Below are 18,280 nucleotides of genomic sequence, written 5' to 3' on the forward strand. Positions count from 1 at the left end.
GGCTGCGTGCGCTGTCCGGTCTCGTGGTTTTCATGCCGCGGGGTCGGAAAGTCGCACCAGCCCAAATTTGCCGAAAGGCGCCTGTAAGGCAATGCACGATAGTTCCCCCTGTTCGATGCGGTCATGGATCCTTCAGACATAGTGAGTAGAGAACAATCCACGGGTTGCATGGCGTGGCAGCCAACCGGTTAACTTAAATGTATGTATTTATGTATGTGATTGTAAAATGTGGTGGAATTGTGGGTGGAGGCGGGACAATTAATTCCCTTTAAAGATTTTTGTTTGCTGTGATTTATAACGTATGTTTAACGCTTGTATATTTCAAGCAACCTTAAGTTTTACATCGAGTTAAAGTTATATGCTTCATTATTTCCAGATTCTTTCAATAAACTTTTATGAGAAACTGTACACAACATCTGCCATGTCCATTTTGGTTACAGAAACAGAGCTATTATTAAAATTCGAATTTTATTTTATTTGAACTTGTGGTGTTTTTAATAGAGCGCAATGTTATGAATGTTAAGTTAATAAGACCTCAATATTGCTGTTTAACTTTTTCTCACAGATCATTAAATTTCATGACATTCCTGGTTTACACACAACTAGCCAACATAGGACATTTGTTTACTTGGGGAAAAAGGAACAAAAAATTTGCAGTTTAAATTTGTCTAGATCTAAATAACTTATCAGTCTTGAATTACAGCAACTTCTCCTCCGCTTCACCAATGGATCAGATCTGGAACGAAGGCGTACGATTAACTGAAACGAGAACGGAGATTTAGTTACTACCCAATAATTAAAAAAGTATTAATCAAGGATTACCTCAACATTTGACAAGTAGCAAGAGAACACGCCAATAAAATGCCAGACAGCCATCAGGCAACACCAACCATTTTGCACACAACAGCTCAACACAGAATGGAACATTTTCAAACAAATAAAAAAAGGGAAACTCAGTTCTGTTCAAGAAAAGCTTTAGTTTAAGAAAATTGTAACTTTTCACAAGGTAATTAAAATCTTTTCACATAGACGCTTATTTGAAGAAGTTTGTAATTGTCAAATGTTATCAAAAGTCAAAGTTTTATGCCCTACTCGTGTAGTTTCGAAGCTAAGAACACATACCAAAATTTAAGCAAAATGCAAACCCACTGTCTTTCCAGTAAATTATCGCCATTTCAGATTTCTTGTCTTCAGCACATTTTCATCTCGCAACATGATAGGGACCACATCAGAGGCATCTTGTTGACTTGGCACTGCACGTTGAGAACATCCACCAACCTGCCAAAAAATAAATTATGATTAGTAAAAGACTTTTCAAATTACTATTAACTAAATCCATGTTTTCACAAGCTTGATTCAAGTTCATCTCTCGACTGAATAATTCATAAATTAAATCACAAAATATTTGCAACTAATGTGTAACTTTATATTACAAATAAATGTATATTTAGTGATTTAAAAAGCTCAATTTCTATCAGAAACTCAATCACAGAATTTTAATGTGGGAACATAGTCTAAGGATTGTTGAGTTACTCAACATAATTACTGGAATTGTTCTAAAGTACTTTGACATGACGAAACGTGCTACATGCAGCAAGAGACGAGATTTTGAACAAGTGTACAACAGGCATGGCCACATGGAATTAAAAAGTATTGAGGCCATGTTGTCCGTAAATTGACTCGAGATTTATTTAAATTTAATAACCTTAAGGCAAAAAACCAGGACTTACCGTTTTTATGACGACAAATATCAGGATAGAAACCATCCAGCAATAAAGAGTGTTACCATTCTCGGACAGCGTCGTGAAAGAAATGAAATGGTGAGAGGTGTAGGTATGTCGTCTCATCTCAGCACTCAGGGTTTTGAATTTTGATTACCCACCCCCCCCCCACCATTACCAACATTCTAGGGCTGAATAGTTCAATCCCTAAACACACTGAAATATTTAGCCACCTAATGACTGCATTTTTTCGAATTTGGAAGGGTTGTTTTTTCAATTTTTGTTTTCATTAAAAGATAAATCAAGACAGCACTTCACCTACAAAAGTCTGAAAAAAATACATCATATTTTCTAGGTTTGTTTTAGAAAAAGTTATATATATTTTTTTCTAAAATAACCCTTCAATTCGAAAATGGGCTGTCATGTAATTTGACTTCAAATTATTCTGCATTTTTTTTTAATTCAACCTTTCAGAATAGTTGCATCCCGATGCACACGAAAGCTTAGTCCATTTCTTCCACTAACGCCTCCTTGATAGCGTCGCCGTCACGCATTGAAATAGCTGTTGGGAAATCAAATAGTGTCAGGCGAAAATTGAATCTTTCAATCGAAAATGGGCGATACCTTGTTCTCCTTGTACTTCACTGTCGACTTGAACAGCAGGTGAACCGGGTAAAGCGGCAGCGCAAATGGCGACGAAGATCTGATTCGACACAATAACCAAGTCAATTTCATTTCTCAATTAAAGTCTGTTGATTCGGAAGCGCTTTGATTGAGAAAAAACACGCGCCCCTCTGCCCCCTGTTGTCTATTAAGGGCTGGATGGTACCATTGGCCGAAGTTGTCTCAGCGTCACGACAAACTGAAATTTAAAAAAAAAAACGTTTCAAACGGAAGACGTTGAATTATTGAGAACAAGATGAAATACTATTTTTATCAAAATAACTTTTAAAATTGGTCGTTGTTTGCTTTGGTGCCGTCGACCAACCGCAATTCATCCAATCAGTAGTGTTAAATTGTGATGCCAAGTAAACGAGGTTGTTTTGATCTGAGTAATACACCCGGTTTAATGGGACTGGGAGAAAGGTCGGATAAAAAAGCGAAATAATAGATGACACTTCATTCGATCCAGAAATCTAATAAAAATACTTTGTCATGAATAGCGACCGGAAAAATAGAAAAAAAACGGAAAATCGACTCACCACCAAGAAACTGCTGGAGCTATTCAAGTCCAGGGCAGAGCAAGAAACTTGAATCTGTTGATCAAGGGGAGCCTTGATTATTACAAATTACAAATTCTATTTAGCCCTGAATGATAAAACGGGTCATCTATTTTTAAAGATGTAATCCCTCTGGCTCAAGCTCCCGTTGGCTGATCCAGCCTCACTGTCACGACAAATTGGAAATGCAAATGTATTGATGAAGCTATTACTGCTATGCCACCACAATTACCCAAATGAATATATTACATTGTAGTTTCGAACTGTTTCCTTTTCGTGTGAACGACCACTTGCAACTGAACCAATGGAATGGGAATCAGAATAATACGTCCGATTTCATATCGGAACTATAATCGGTGTTTGATCTGTTTGGCCATCAATCTAAAATCACACAACACAATGAAGATGCACTTCTAAATAAACAGCATGTGCTCTGAAAGATAATTGTAATAAGGAGCTCACCTGTAATTGACTTGTAAAGCTGGTGAGGTTAATGGCAGTGCAGGTGAACTCAATCTATTGATCGGGAGGAGCCTCGATTACGAACGTACATCTTCCCCAGGGCCTGATGATGTCGTCTCCGGTTGGCGTGATGGTCCCGGCAGCCGCTGTTGCCAATCCGTCAAGACAAACTGTACATAACACAAGAAATATGAAACACAAAATTCGCTAATTTGAGTTTGCCACTCACCAAATCGAATAAATCATCACGTTTGAACTGGGTTTTATTTTCCCTGCGTGCGGTCGTCCAGTTGCAGTTGATCCAGTCAGCGCTGCCCAGTTTCGACGTCAGGAACACCGACATTATCAGCAGTTGAGAAATACGTCTGATTTGCTACAAGTATAACAGCAGTTGCACCTGAAATCTAGTAATGGATAGAAATGAATTCGATAGAGAACACTGTATGCGTCATTTCGAATAGTCGACTCACTTGAAAGAGACGGGCCAGAGCTTGTGAGACTGATGGCCGAGCAATAAAATTCAATCTGGTATCCTGGGGCTGCCACGATGGAAAAGGAACAATGTCTCGGTGTGTCTAATGATGAATTACCAGCTATGGGTTGAATGGTGCCATAAGCCGATGAGGTTTGTCCGTGTCGACACACTGAAAAATAAATACGTCCGTTTTAATAATCATGTTGTCATAGTTCAAAAACCGGAAAATAAAGACTATAAAAAATAAAAATAATACAATAAAATTTGGTTGTGTTCTCCTTGGGCACCGTGTTCCATTTACAATCAAACCCGTCCGATCCGACAAATTCCGAATACAGCGACAAAGTGTTTGCCAGAGAATAATACGTCCTGTTGGGTACGGGTTGTGGCAAGACGCTTTCCGGCAAACCAATGAACTGAATATTTAAAAAAATGATTAATTCACCCAAAAGTTGAGCAACGAACACAACTCACTGTCATTTTGCTTGTGTAATTATTGAAGGAGACGACAGAGCAAGAGATTTGAATCTGCCGACCGGGCGGAGCGACGATGTCAAAGACGCAAGAAGAACTGCTGTTTGTTTGCGCAGTTTGGTTGAGCTGAATTTTGCCAGTGGACGCGGATGAATTTGCGTCGCGGCAAAGTGAAAAGACTGGAATAACGGTGGTCGGTTTAGTTGTGGTGGAAACATTCAGTTTGCGAGTTGTTGCCGTTGTCAATTTTGGCTTGGACGACATGGACGTGGCGGGTTTCAAGGTGGTTAGTCGTGCAGTCGATTTGAGTGTCGTTCGCTTCTGGTCAATGGGGTTAAAATGAAATATAATTTCAATCACCGACAAATATGACCGTCAATCAACTGAATTTTAAAAAGGAGACGTTACAGATTTTCAACATGAGATACTCGAGGTAATCAATAATTTAACTTACGGTGGTAACAGCCAAACAGACGGTCATCATCGCAACGAGAATTACGATCAACTTCATTTTTCTCCCGTTGCAAAAGAGACTCACGGTTTCGGAATGCGGAGGATGATGCGGATAGTTACTTGTACGTCCCACCAGGTCCCCAAGTTGTCTGAGTGGATAAAAGCTTCGACACGGCGAATATAATCCAAAACAAGTATGAGCAACTGCGACGAAGTTTCGGATTTTAATGTGTCATGGCGGATTCAGCTGGATGACACAGCTAGCCAGCAGATTGCCTCAAAATAAGTTCAGGCCGATTCGACGATATGGACAACAAATCTCCATTAAGGTCTGATGAGTCAGTTAACGAATTGGAGCGTAAAGTGAATTCAAACGCGTGTGCGCTAAATGCACGTCAGTTGAACTATCTCGAAGCTTTGAAAAACTGTTTGGAGGTTGTGGAATTGTTCAGTGTCGATGAAATCACGAGAAACCGATGACTAACAATCACTCGCAGGCACTGAAAACAATTAACTTTTTTATCTTTATCTTGCTACTTCAAATATGGAGAGGGCATCGTTTAGTCTAGACTTATTCTGCGAGATGCGTCTCCTCTCTTCAGGAGGCGGGGAGACTAAGGAGCTAAAAATAGGGGAAACAAAGGGAGGTAGCCAACAGCTTAACAAGCAAGCACATAACACCAACTTATTATTGGCATTGACATTATTACTTACGCAAAAATCAAGCATCCCACTTTTACCTCTATGTGCTGTAGTTGGCCAAATGGTCAGCTCCCACTTCACAGATTGGAGCTGCAGGTTGCTGCAGTTGGCAGGAATAGAATTTGTCGTCTCAATCAGCTCTAATGAAAAGGCATACTTAAAGGCCTCACAATTTTTTGGCAAGATTGTGCCTGCTAAATAAAGGGAAATAAATTTCGAGGTGGATTTGTTTCATCAATGTTTGATTTGTTAGTAAAATTCAAAAGTTATGCTTACCTGTCATAATCTTAAATCTAATTCAACAGCTTGTGGGCAAACACGTTGGAATTTTTCCAATTGAAGCTTTTAGTAAAGCATTCAGCAATTTGTTCAAATTGGGTCACATCTATGGATTTTATCTGATGAATGGACAGCCGGCACACACTTTCTAGAATTTCAAGTAGAATTAGGATGTAAAAGAAAATTAGTCAGCTGGAACAGTTATAGTAAGGTTACATACATGCTATTTACTATTTGTACTACTTATTTTGGTATTTAGAGTTGATTGCAATGAAATAAAAATAAGCTGTTTACTTCATTTGGGTTTTGGGAAAATAGATCCTGCATTGGTCAAGGCCTGTAATATTTGGTTTCAATGAAATAGAAAACCAGAAAGACACTACTAAGTACTAATAGTAAATAGTCAGAAAAGGTAGTAATAGATATCACAAGAGTTTTCTTCTTTTTTTTTATCATATCCAAGATCGAAGACTCCAAACTCCAAAGACCAAAGTCCAAACATGTGCACCAAAATTCAAATGAAGAAAAATGACGAAAAGCAGACGACGTAGGAAAAGCACGCCATCTATATTCGAGACAGAAGACTCACTTGGCAGCCGCGATAGTGACATCTAACGAACTATTGAAGAATGCCTTCCGTAATTGCGACGAAATCGTTAAAACAAAAAATCCGTTGAGTTGAGGGGAATTTTTCTAGTATGAGGCAAACATGCAACACATTTTTGCAAACATTAAATCAATGCTATTGCATTAACTTTCTTGAATTTTGTCTATGCTCAACTCGCAAGTCGCTGCATAAGGGAATGCCAGCATAAGTGATGCTGGCCAACGGACAAAGCCAAATTAATTTGGAACTATAGCATAAATAAAAGAGTAAAATACTAAAAGAAGAGCATTGATATAGATTCAACAGTAAAGAATTGGCATTGAACTGACGTGGAAGTTGGTGCCTCAAATTCAGGAAGTTGGACGCAAATGATGGCAGACGACGCGACTCATGCGTGTCATTCAATTTTACCGCGACATTTAAAAGGTACACTCAATCTGTTGTAACGAATCTTTGTTTATTTTCCAAGTTATTAAAAAACAATTTTGGTCGCGCTGTAATTTAAACAGTGCACCAATTTCGTGTCTGAGTTAAAATCGTTAAGATCGTTAAAACGTGAGTAGCACAATTGAACGGAAAGAATTGAGCAAATTAATATCTTTCGTGAGATCGTCCTCCACCGTAACCACCGTAACCCCCGCCGAATCCGCCGTATGCTTGATTGTATCCATCGTATCCGCCATACTGTTGCCCTGCGATTGATCATAAAACTAAACATCATGCTCAATCGTTAGACATTTAATAAATGATTTATTTGTATTACCATAACCTCCACCTCCAAGGAGTCCGCCCAAGCTGCCGTCCAGTTGGCGTTTCTCACGTTGGGGTGCGGCCTCTACGATGAACGCGGCCACAACGGCCAACAGGACGCAAAGACTCAGCTGGAAACAAGCAAATGGAATCTTTAGCAAATAGTCGACAACATTTTCACGTCTGATTAGCACAACTATTCAAAACAAAATAACTTTACCAAGATACTGCGACTCATGTCGTTGTTGGTTCTCGAGTTGATGCTGACATTTAAAATTGAAAACGACGGCGAGTGCAGTGGTGCAGTTTTTAAAACGAACCCTAGCAGCAGCAGTAGTAGTTTCTCCTTTGCTCTTCTTCTTATTCCTTCCAAAGTTTTCTCTCTTTCTTTAGGTTACAGCAAACACACAGGCACACAAGAGAAAAAAGAAGGAAGAAGAAATCTCCTTTTGGGTTGAATTAATGATCAAAAGAGGTTGTGCTTCACGGTCCGATCTCTCCACGGTAAGTTATATAGCTTGAATGGCTGCTCAGAGGATGATGGAAGCGCACATCAAATGGCTCTCTCCTCTTCATAAAATAATCATAAAAATAAAAAAAAGAATCTCGACAAGGAATAGAAACGGCCTCACCATTTACCCCCTTTTACCTCGGTCGCCATTCCCCATCTTCATTTCTCTCCCACCATTTTATGAAGTATCAAAAGTCTCAATCAAAGAATGGGCTTGAATAAATCGGAATAATCAAAAATCCACCTCACCACCACGAAGAATCTAATTGTTATCATTTTGATCGATCGACGTGTGGTTTCATTTGTTCATGAAAAACAATGACACCGGGATAGAAACTTTTGATTTGTCTTTCTTTCTTATAGAGAGAAATTTTTGGTTTCAAGCCCAGACCACGCCCAGCCCAGCCTTGTGCGTGTGTGAACCAGCAGCCAAGGCAACTTTTTTGGGGGGTTGTTTGTCGACTATATCGGAAATGTCTGTGAATAGGTTGTTGATATCGATCCAATTTTGTTCAAGAATTTGATAAAAAAACCGCGACAGAAAGGGCTTCGATTTAGTTTTGGGAGCCAATCTTCCAAAAAAACTTTGAATCTTTTCCGGCCATTTTTTCTTTTACAAACGAACGAACGAACGAAAAAACGGGTCGCAAAGTGAACGTCGTCGGGATTCAATTAAGTCCCTCCTTCTTTCTGACAAGAATTCATTTACGACGGGCGGGAAATATTCAATTTTTCAAATTACCTAAATTTCTACGAGCTGCAGTTGCTCTATTTACTTCTCTCTCCGTTTATTCTGGGGCGGGCAAAACGGTTAAAAGGAGGAAAATTAGAATCCCGGTGAAAAAAAAAATCGACCACAAGAAATGCACAGCGCGTATTGGATTTTGGTTTCTGGGGAATAATAATAAATAAAAAAAGGGAAAATGGATAAGTAAATGCGGCCGGAATCGATCAACGTTTACGGAATAGGCCTTCAGCACTCTATACTCGACCCACTAACCAAAAAAATGTCGATGGAAAGAAAATTGAATAATAAGAATAAAAGGTAAAATAAAAATAAAAATAAAACGGGACCTGGATAGTATAAATGAGTCTCCGAGCGATTTGATACTCCGTGGCCGGAATGGACAAGACGCACTCGAAAATCGTCTCCTGGCGGAGTGAGCGGTCGTGGACGACCCGGTAGAGTGTCACGTCGTAGAGTCCGCGTCGATTCACCACTTCGGCAGGCATTCCGTCCATCTCCACCCTGGATACATACAAATTTACCCGACCAAAATCAAATCGGTTTCTCCAGTCTTTTCAATTATTCACACACAATCAAATAATAATAGAAAATAAAAACCACCCAAAAAACTTTTCAATATCTTCTCTCTTTTGATCGTTCGATGGATGGCGGACTAGATAAGTCTCCTCCGGCCCGGGAACTAACTCTTTTGTCGATGACTCGAGACCCACCCACCCCGTCGATATCCATCCACTTTTTAGCTCAAGGGGGGGAGCGAGCTTGCTCCAGCAATTCCTCCATCCGCACTATTTATAGATTGGACGTCGGGCCGAACCCTACAGCCGCCTAAATAGAGGTGGTGCAAAAGAGGCCAGCAAACGAGTTTATTACGCCAGAGTAGACATCAATCCAGAGGCTAGGAGAAGAACGGAGATGGGATTTCGTCACCTGGGCCAACACACACACACAAACACTGCCGGCGGCAGCAGTTGCGCCACTTTTACTCTCCGCGGCGACAAAAAAATCCATCACAACACGCAGACTAAAAATATCGACAGATCCCATCAGCCTCGAGTGCGGAAGAAATAGCAGGTATTATTAACCATCATCGGCAGCATCTCTCCAGGTGGGGGGAGAATATTCGGGTGGTAGGTCCCTAAAATCTAATAAATATCGCCAATCGGATAGATGGAAGACGTGAGTATAATGGCGGAAGGACATCCGCACACACAAAAAGTGTCTTTTTTATTTCTAGAGAGAGAGTTCGATTAATCAAAAAAGGAAAAAAAAGACAAAGTCTTGAGGAAACGATCCGGCTAGCTCCTTAATAACAATAGAGGAAGAAGAAAAAAATAATTTTGGGGAGGCGACGTTAAAAATAGGAGAAATAAACCGCGGCCAGCAAAGCACCCAACACACACACACACCACCCTCTCCGAAAGACAGTCAAAGAGTTAAGTCAGATGAATCGGAGTTGGCCCATCATCGCCAGCGGTGCCCCCGCAGATAGAATGGCTACTGAGGATTTTGTGGTGGATCTCTTCCAGGCATGTCCAATGCTTCCATTAACTGCAGATCCGGCTGGTATGGACCGGTGACATACGGGCAGAGATTGCCCCTCGGGCATTGACTATGATCTCTGAAATGTGGGCATTGCATATTGTGGAACCAGGGCGGAGCGACGATCAATGATGGGGCAGGGGCTCCGACCGGCGGCAAAGCAGGGGGACGAGGTGACGGACGTCTCAAAGGTGATGATTGATGCAACGGTGATCGACTTCTGCTGCTCGATCCGATCGTACGGGCAGTCCGGCCCCGATTCGGACTGCGTGACCTGGAACGGGACGAGGGACCCCCTGACCTCCTTTCGGTCGTATTCGATGTGTTTGAAGCCGGATGAACAACGACACTTTCTGTGTTCCTTTGACGAAGCTTTTTGGCATCCTCTTCTGCCTTTAACATGGCCTTTTCAGCTGGTCCATCGTAGAAAGGATCCTTTGGTGGTCGCCATACACCATTTATGTCATTCAAATCGGAAGATCTTGAAGTGACATCAACGGAAAAGTCTTCGAAATTGATCTTGGTTATGCGACAATGGATCGTCTGTCCTAGACGGACACGTTCTTCCGGATTAGTGACGTTAGAATCAGAGAGGCACTTCATAGGAAGAAATCCAGACAGTCCATTCTCCAAGCAGATGCTCACACCAATCGCCTGACCACTGCAAGATCCAGCATCAAAATGATTCCAAACTTCTGACAGATCAGTGAAATCATTCTGTTAAAATAAATCAATAAATTAATGGCATTGAAGACATATTTGAAATATTAGGCACAACAATTTTACCTGCAGACAAAATGGGCATTGCCACAAGCCGGTGGTTTCGTTTTTCTTTGGATTGGCTTTGTCCAGTTCTTCTCGCTTGGGTTTACGACGTTGGAAGCCGGTGACGGTTGCCAAGACCATTTTGCCCTTATAAAAGGTTTGCGGAGTTTCTTTGGTAATCATGTTGAAGATATCTTCTTCATGTGAGGGCGCTTGATATGACGGCCGACCATCCTTGTAGAGATGGAGTAGTTCAGAGCGAATGCTCTCCAAAGTAATTCGTGTGTTGCCGTAACCTTGATGCTCAATATAAGCAGCAAGGGCATCCAAATCCAAACCCTGCCAAACACAATTAAACGTAGAATAAGTCTTACATAAATAGGGAACAACTTTAAACATACTTCGAGCTTTTTGGGGGCTTCCAGAATCTTTTTCACTGCACCATCAGGGTCGACATCTTTTCCACCATGGTACTTGAGAGCAGCTACAGCGAAATTACGAGCCCAATGGTAGATTTCCGGATGGACACGAGAACCATCTAGCACTTCGACCTGCGACTCGGCACCGTCACCCGACAAATGTGTGTCGATTTTTATGAAGCCAGCGCAGTTAGTGAACACCTATAACCAAATTGATTTAGAAGATTGTCTTGACAAAATTGTAGCCATGTAGTTAATTTACCTTTGGACCCATGTGACAAGCAGTCTCCAACTGAGATCGATTCTCTAATCGCTGGTTCTTCAGGGTTTTCATCAAATCGTCAGCTTTTCGGGGTCCGAGACCGCATATGAATTGAATCAAATGCGCCGTGCGTGGGTGTTTGATGGCGCGATTGATGTCAACACCAACTTCGTTCGTTCGGTTCACAAATTCAAGATAGAGACCTTCGAAGAGTTCTTCTTTGGATAGTTGATATTGCAACGGATGATATTTGAGATTGAGGATGTCTTTGTCGGCATTACACAGTTGCGAGTATGCAATAAGCGGGTCCTGAATAAAAAAAAATATTGAAGTTTGACTGAATTCCAGTTAAAAATTAATGAAGCTGATCACAAATTTACCTGGAGAACTCTTGCTATGGTGATTGCTTCGCCAAACAGCCAATCTTGAGGGAAATCGGCCCGAGTCGACTTTGCACACACTTTGGCCAAACTGTTGTCGACTAGTACGACATTGATCATTGGGCACTTCTTTTCCTTGACAAGCTCAGATATTATTGCTCGCAATTTTTCAACCAGCATTATGGCTTCCTTTGACTCGGCACTCACGGCGATCCCATGAGGCTTGAAACTGGAGATAAAATTCTTCATCGTCTTTAGGGTCTTCTCCTTCTCAGCAGTTGTGCCGTTCAGAATGTGTTCCAGACGAATTTGATTGGATAATTCACCATCGCCTTTGATCAAACAACCATAAACTGTTTCTTTTTTATCTTCTCCATAGCTGAGACCCAGGACTGTGATTCCATTTTCAGTGTCCCAACCTTCATTGTCACGAAAGTTGACTTCGTAAGGGGCCACCTATAAATTAATAATTAAATGTTTGGTTAATGAAATGGAAAGAATATTTGTGTCACGATAAAACTTACGTTGAGCCAGTTGTATAATTGTTGGCAGCAAGCTCTCTTTACAAAGTCTTGTGCTTCGTTCAACAGCTTTTCCTTGAGTTCTTTGACCAGTGACGGTAATACAAATTTACTGAGGGCAAGATCGATGATTTCTTTACGCAGATCATCCCATTCCTGTACGAGTTTGCTGGATTCGTCGCGGGTAAGGAGTGACTTCATGTCGTCAAGGTAACTGGCGGTAGTGGCTCCATCAATTTTCGTTTGGAAGACAATGGTTAGCAACTTGTCTTGCTCAGCGACCCACAGTCGGAGGAATTGATCATTGACTAAATCCCGCACTGGCTTGTTTTTAAGGAATTTGAGAGAATAAAGGTCGTGCATCTCGTCGATTTTCTTCAAGCCTTCCTTCGTAGGGATGACATCAAAACGAGCGCGTTCAAAAAAAGATTCACGGACAAACTTACGAACCGAAGGTTCTTTAGCGATTTGTACAGCCAACATGTAGTTTGCCGCTTTGAGAAATTCAGCAGCGTTTGGAAACTTGGAGAAGGCATATTCGAGGGCAACATCGCAAGGATCTTTTGTTGTTTGACTTTGATGAATGTCGTGTCGTTGGTAATTGTCGGCGAACTGCTCGATGCGAGATAAACCGTATTTCCTTAGCAACCCATCAAGACCAGCACTGGCGCCACGAGAGTATAAGTCAGCATTCACATCATCTGGGTCGCGCAAGTCTTCACCCAAGTCATTCAATCTTCGCCTGGCTGCTGAGCTTCGCCGTTCTTTGGCTTCTTCTCTTTTCCTTCGACGGTATTCTTCTCGCATGGCAGGTACATCATTGCCGTAGTAAAGGGTGAAGTGATTGTAAACGTCGCTCAACTCTTCACTGGATTGGACCATTCTCAATGTGTCGATGTCTTCATCTTTAAGAACACGCACGTTCTTAGGAATAGATTTCGTCAAATTCTGCGTGAGCTTCTCCGATTGATATTTTTGCATCTTCTTGAAGAGTCGCATCATGTTGTTTTTACGTGTCTGCAGTTTGGTCCACTTTTCATCAAACTTGTGGACTTTCCAAAGGTCATTCACGCTCAATTCTGGTAGGACGTATTCTTTACGATAGAAGGCTATAAAAGGGACTTCGAAGTGTTGATTGCGAATGAATTCGAGAGCATTACGAATCTTTCCCTTTATCACATCTTCCCGTCCATCTGCCGTACCGTCCTTTACGGTTTGAAAAGGGAATTAAGAAATTGCCTTGCGTGAAGTTAAATTTAAATTTCCGTACCTGATTGGATATTGACGCTTTGGAAAAACCATGCTTGAAAATCCACTCGACTTCTGACTCCAATTCATCAGAACCAACAGACGTAATGGGAATGTTACGTAGTTGCATGCGTTCCGGCATATCCGTTTTTTGAATCTGGTGAATTAATGTTTACCATTATAAATAAGAAACAAAACTATTGCAATACTAAATAAAGTTTCACCTTTTGTTCACCCTCATACTTTTCTTCATCTTGATTTTGGCTATCATCAGACTCATCATCGTCAATCCTTTTGACTCTGACTAAAGTTGTTTTCTTATCCTGAAAAGGGATAAATTATTTAAATTGTGGATCAAGAGTTTTTAATTAAATTACAGATGTATGTACCTTGATTTTGCAGCCCAAGTTTTCTTCACTAAGTTGGTCATCCAATTCCTCTTCATCATCTCTTTTTCGTTTACTACCACTAGAGGTTTCAATGCTGCTACTATCTGCTCCAAAATATTCTTCACTCATCTGCATCAAAATAATGAATAAGCTTTAGAAAGCTTTTGTATATAGCTACATCGCCTGTGTGTGGCAACACAAGTCAAGAAGCAGCCAGACAAATTTAGCACATTGCTTATTTTTTTTACGTGGTGCAGATTGCTAAATTGTAACAACTTCCATGCAGGTTTTCTTTCCTACACTGTAATAACGTTGAAAAGCCCAACCACTGAGAGTACTAGCTCTCCAGGGTGGAAAGAAAACCTGCTTCAAGGAATATGAAAGAAAATGGCAGCACTAGGGAATCAATAAAATTTCAAGGTCATTTTACTACCTCACTGGCTGTATGAATGTTTATAAAGAGGCCGGCAGGACAAATGTATTAATGTAACACAAGTGTGTTGTAATCTTGTTAACGTTGCACGTTTTATTGGAGTGGAAAAACGATTGAGCTGAAGGTGAGGTCTAAACAGCAACTTATTTGATATTGTTTTTGAAATGTGAATATGTTGCAATTTGCATTTCTCACGTTCACCACCAAACGGAAAAAATAAAATAATGTCTAACACGGCGTTTATAATTAAATGAATTCAAAATTATTAATAATAATAATTATATTGCAATTCAAAGAATAAAAAAGCGATTTCTACGGAACTCCGTTTGGGCAGAGTAATAGAGGAGACTGGACTCTGGTGGGAGTCCGGTGCGGAAGACCAATGCGTCAATAGACCATTGCGACAGTGGCACAAAATTAGGTAAATAAATGACAAAAGACCAAGACGAATGTAGACCAAAACGAAAAATGATCCTTGCGTCTTCTCCCCAAAATGTCACATGCCCAATTATTTTTCTTTTCTACGACTTTTGAACAAAAAGTCAGAAGACCAAAGCGACACTAAACCAAACCTTTTTATATAGCCATACTATAGAGGGACTTGGCAACGCATAGCAGACAGCTTGTGTGAATCAAATCAAAACAAAAATAAGTCAGTAATAAAAAGAGTTTGATTTCAGAATTAAACTAATGTCGCAGTAATTATCAGGAGTTAGTCTACTTTGCCAAACAAAACAAAACCCCCTTCTTCATGATTATCAAGTGGATTTCGCTATTAAAGTATTCAGACAACGTGTAAAGTTCTGCTAGTATGGAGCTCTAAATGCTTCTCTCAATCATCAAAGATTTTACGAGATTACACATGTGAAAAGAAGTCAAACCCATTTCGATGCCGAAGAACTGTCGAAAATGGATATTCCAGCACCCTCAATGTAACTAAATTGCTTGTGTTATTCATTTGAGTAATAATGTGTTTATATTTCTATCGCTTTATCTGTAGTTATACACCAAAGGAAAGGAAGTGTCAGTGCGAGCAAAGGTCTCTCTAATTTGGGGAGCACATCAATGTCAACCAAGTCTTGAGCCAAACTGATTGGTTGATACAACTACTCTACCAAGGATGTGCATGCTGCAAATTAAATAGAACCATAAATTCCCCGTCCTTTCATCCTTCTAATGCTCGAAAACGATCCTGAGAAGAGGATTTCTTTATCAAAGGTCATCGACCAAGTGACACCCCTTCATCCGACAAACCGACTGTCATTGCTGCAATATGACAGCCGAAATTTGCTGTGCAGCATAGGAACTCTTTCCCTTGTTTATCACGTTGGAACATTTGAAGGATCGCCACTGGCTGTCAAAAGAGTTCCATGGAAGAATTGCACCACAAAATCCTTTGAGGAACTGAAACGATTGGATCACTCGAATATTGTTCGTTTGCTTCATTTCGATCAAGATGATCTTTACAAGTAAGTTTGTAACATGTTAAGTTTATTAAGTCGTTGATTATAATCACTATGATTTCATTCAGATATTTTGGGATGGAATTGCATGTGGCATCTATGGACCAATTTTTCCTTCCAGAAGACGATCCAAAGAAATATAACGGACCGATTCCGTCTGAAGAGCAATTTTGTTTCCAGCTCATCAGTGGATTGGAGTACATCCACGAGCAGAACCTCGTTCACAGGTCGATCAAACCCACCAACGTTTCGATTTCGTCAAGAAAAGATCCGCAAATCAAGTTGTCAGATTTTGGATTGACTACGTCAAGTTTAAATGATGGTCACTCAACGAAACGTTTGATTAGTGGATTTCCAAGTTCACAGTATTGTTTAGCTCCAGAATTGCTTGAATGTGATTCTACTGATGGGCAATCTACAAAAGAAAGCGACATCTTTGCCGCTGGAAGTGTTTTCTTCTATTTCCTGAGCAATAAGGCTGCCATTTGTTTGGGGATGCAACCCACGAAATATTAAAAAATACTTGCGAAGGAAATCAGTTCAACTTGATTGGTAAGTGTTTACATTCCATTTATTACATGTCTGAACTATATAATTACAATTATTAACTTCTATGTAGAGAAAATGACTATTGGACATTTTGCAATGGGATGGATCCGTTGGATGACTCAAAAAGATCCTACAAAATGACCTGCTGAGCTGTCCAAAAAGTCCGTACTCAACGCTCACTTGGAATTAGTTCAACCAATGAAGAATCTCGTCACAGTTGGGACTATTCAATTCTCTCGAGAACATTTTTTGGATAGCGGTGGTTACGGACACGTATACCTGGGCCGTTATGACGGAGTTGAAGTTGTTATCAAGCGAATGCAATGGCTCCGAGAAAACCGAAAGGAAGTCGAATTAACAGCTTTACAAAATCTGAGTCATCCCAATATTGTCAAAATCTTTGATTCCTCATCAGATGATGATTTCACGTAAATGTTTTGCATCATTTTTATAAATAACTTTTCTCTACTTTACACAGTGAATTACTTTTTTTTTCATCTTCATTTACAGATACAGAGCCATCGAGAAATGTCTGACATCATTAGATAAATACTGCCGCGTCTTTTTCTTCTTTTTGAAACAAGGAATGCATCCGTTCGGGGACGATAACACTGCCCAAGGCAATATAAACAACGGGATCCAAGTCAATCTAAATCGTAAGCAATTCCTTAATTTATTATTTAACTTGCTTTTTAATCAAAATCTTGTTTATTAATCGTGTTTAGAGTTATCAAAGGAACATTTCGCCTTCTCCATCATAGAAAAAATGATTCAAAACGATCCTCATTCACGACCGAAAATGTCAGCAGTTGTCGATGCACTTCAATAACCGGCACCATCGGATTGTTTAGAAAATAGCGGCAACGAACCTTTAAAACGTCAGCGTAATTTGGAAAATGAACAGGATACCAGTAATAAGAAGAGGTAAAAACTTCGACTTGAGAGTTTAACTAAATGAAAAAATTTGCATTTAATTGTGTGTATTGTATGACTTCAAATAAATATTTTAATAAATATTAATCTAAATTATTCCCAATCACCATTATTAATAAATGCACGATTTTATAAGCGTGATTTTAGTTCTTTCAAATTCTGCTCTGCAGGTTGTGCTACCTAGCGGCCGTAATATAAAGCTCTTGGCACTTTATGAAAGTCACGCTGTACCGTTATGATTTTCCAAAATGCTCTTTCGCCCACCCGAATTGCGAGATTCACGTATTATTAAATAAAAATTTTCGTACAAAATGAGGTAATCTCTCAAATCAATTCTTTTTCTATTGTCACACAAGGAAAAATGACACACGACCGTCGATGTTTTTGGCGCGTTCGACTTATTCAAACTGGCATGAAAAAAGGAAGAGAGAGAGAAAAAAAAGTAGGCGGAGCTAAGGGTGGTTTCGAAAGAAGAAAAACTCCCTCTGGCCATCTATGCGTGTATATAAGTATAAGGGTGGTGGTGGGGGGGTTTGTGAAAGGTTGAGGATGGGAGTTTACCCCACCCCCTTTAGCCAGTCCATCTGGCGAGAGTTGGCAACGAAAATTCGTTTCGAGGTCAGTCTGACTGCCGTTTTCAACCCCTCACGACACACATTTTACCCCTTACCCGAACAACAATTTTTATTCGACGCGAAAATAATTCACTTTGGACTTTTGAATTCGCCACAAAGTGACATCATTTGAAACTCTGCATAAATCAGTGTGTTTTAATCCCCGCAGTGTCTTGTCGTGTGTATTTCGTCTGCCCAGTGTCCCGCCAAATTGTTTTGTTGGACGACGACGACGACGCAATCATGATTTTCGTCAGAGAAACGGTGAGTTGAATCATTTCAGTCGAATGTCGCCCATTTTGCTCCACTTGTTTCGTGATACAATTCCCTATACAACGTTTACAAACCGGCCGTGTTTTTGTC

General features: G+C 40.3%; 4 protein-coding genes and 1 long non-coding RNA gene across 5 annotated transcripts in view; 2 read left to right on the forward strand and 3 right to left on the reverse strand.

Annotated features, from left to right (window-relative positions):
- The window catches only part of LOC124312826 (exportin-1-like), a 639,300-nt gene that overhangs the window by 415,279 nt on the left and 205,741 nt on the right, over nucleotides 1–18,280 (reverse strand). The window lies entirely within an intron of this gene.
- On the reverse strand, nucleotides 6,830–7,409 carry LOC124313530 (neuropeptide-like protein 31). Its single transcript, XM_046778498.1, has 3 exons — nucleotides 7,364–7,409; nucleotides 7,157–7,274; nucleotides 6,830–7,085 (listed from the first exon to the last, which is right to left on the reverse strand). The coding sequence occupies exons 1-3, from the start codon at nucleotides 7,379–7,381 to the stop codon at nucleotides 6,985–6,987; spliced, it is 237 nt and encodes a 78-aa protein (XP_046634454.1). The 5' UTR covers nucleotides 7,382–7,409; the 3' UTR covers nucleotides 6,830–6,984.
- Nucleotides 9,897–14,054, reverse strand: LOC124313731 (transcription elongation factor SPT6-like). The gene is made up of 9 exons (XM_046778543.1): nucleotides 13,926–14,054; nucleotides 13,761–13,859; nucleotides 13,559–13,693; nucleotides 12,292–13,494; nucleotides 11,760–12,223; nucleotides 11,388–11,724; nucleotides 11,108–11,326; nucleotides 10,728–11,045; nucleotides 9,897–10,658 (listed from the first exon to the last, which is right to left on the reverse strand). Exons 1-9 carry the CDS (start codon nucleotides 14,052–14,054, stop codon nucleotides 9,897–9,899), a joined length of 3,666 nt encoding a protein of 1,221 aa, XP_046634499.1.
- LOC124313702 lies at nucleotides 14,740–15,238 on the forward strand. The gene is made up of 3 exons (XR_006911007.1): nucleotides 14,740–14,779; nucleotides 14,943–15,010; nucleotides 15,068–15,238. It is a non-coding gene; the product is annotated as an uncharacterized LOC124313702 (long non-coding RNA).
- LOC124313320 (serine/threonine-protein kinase/endoribonuclease IRE2-like) lies at nucleotides 15,365–16,373 on the forward strand. Its single transcript, XM_046778188.1, has 2 exons — nucleotides 15,365–15,827; nucleotides 15,890–16,373. The coding sequence occupies exons 1-2, from the start codon at nucleotides 15,535–15,537 to the stop codon at nucleotides 16,335–16,337; spliced, it is 741 nt and encodes a 246-aa protein (XP_046634144.1). The 5' UTR covers nucleotides 15,365–15,534; the 3' UTR covers nucleotides 16,338–16,373.

This window comes from Daphnia pulicaria, chromosome 9 (assembly GCF_021234035.1).
Source record: "Daphnia pulicaria isolate SC F1-1A chromosome 9, SC_F0-13Bv2, whole genome shotgun sequence".
Classification (NCBI taxonomy): Eukaryota; Metazoa; Arthropoda; class Branchiopoda; order Diplostraca; family Daphniidae; genus Daphnia; species Daphnia pulicaria.

Coding starts and splice junctions, on each gene's coding strand:
- LOC124313530 (XM_046778498.1), bottom strand. Junction 7,086..7,156: donor CCTTGGAGGTGGAGGTTATG/GTAATACAAATA, acceptor GATCAATCGCAG/GGCAACAGTATGGCGGATAC.
- LOC124313731 (XM_046778543.1), bottom strand. CDS start 14,054: ATGAGTGAAGAATATTTTGGAGCAGATAGTAGCAGCATTGAAACCTCT. Junction 13,694..13,760: donor AGTATGAGGGTGAACAAAAG/GTGAAACTTTAT, acceptor TTAATTCACCAG/ATTCAAAAAACGGATATGCC. Junction 13,495..13,558: donor AAGCGTCAATATCCAATCAG/GTACGGAAATTT, acceptor CAAACCGTAAAG/GACGGTACGGCAGATGGACG.
- LOC124313320 (XM_046778188.1), top strand. CDS start 15,535: ATGCTCGAAAACGATCCTGAGAAGAGGATTTCTTTATCAAAGGTCATC. Junction 15,828..15,889: donor GATCAAGATGATCTTTACAA/GTAAGTTTGTAA, acceptor GATTTCATTCAG/ATATTTTGGGATGGAATTGC.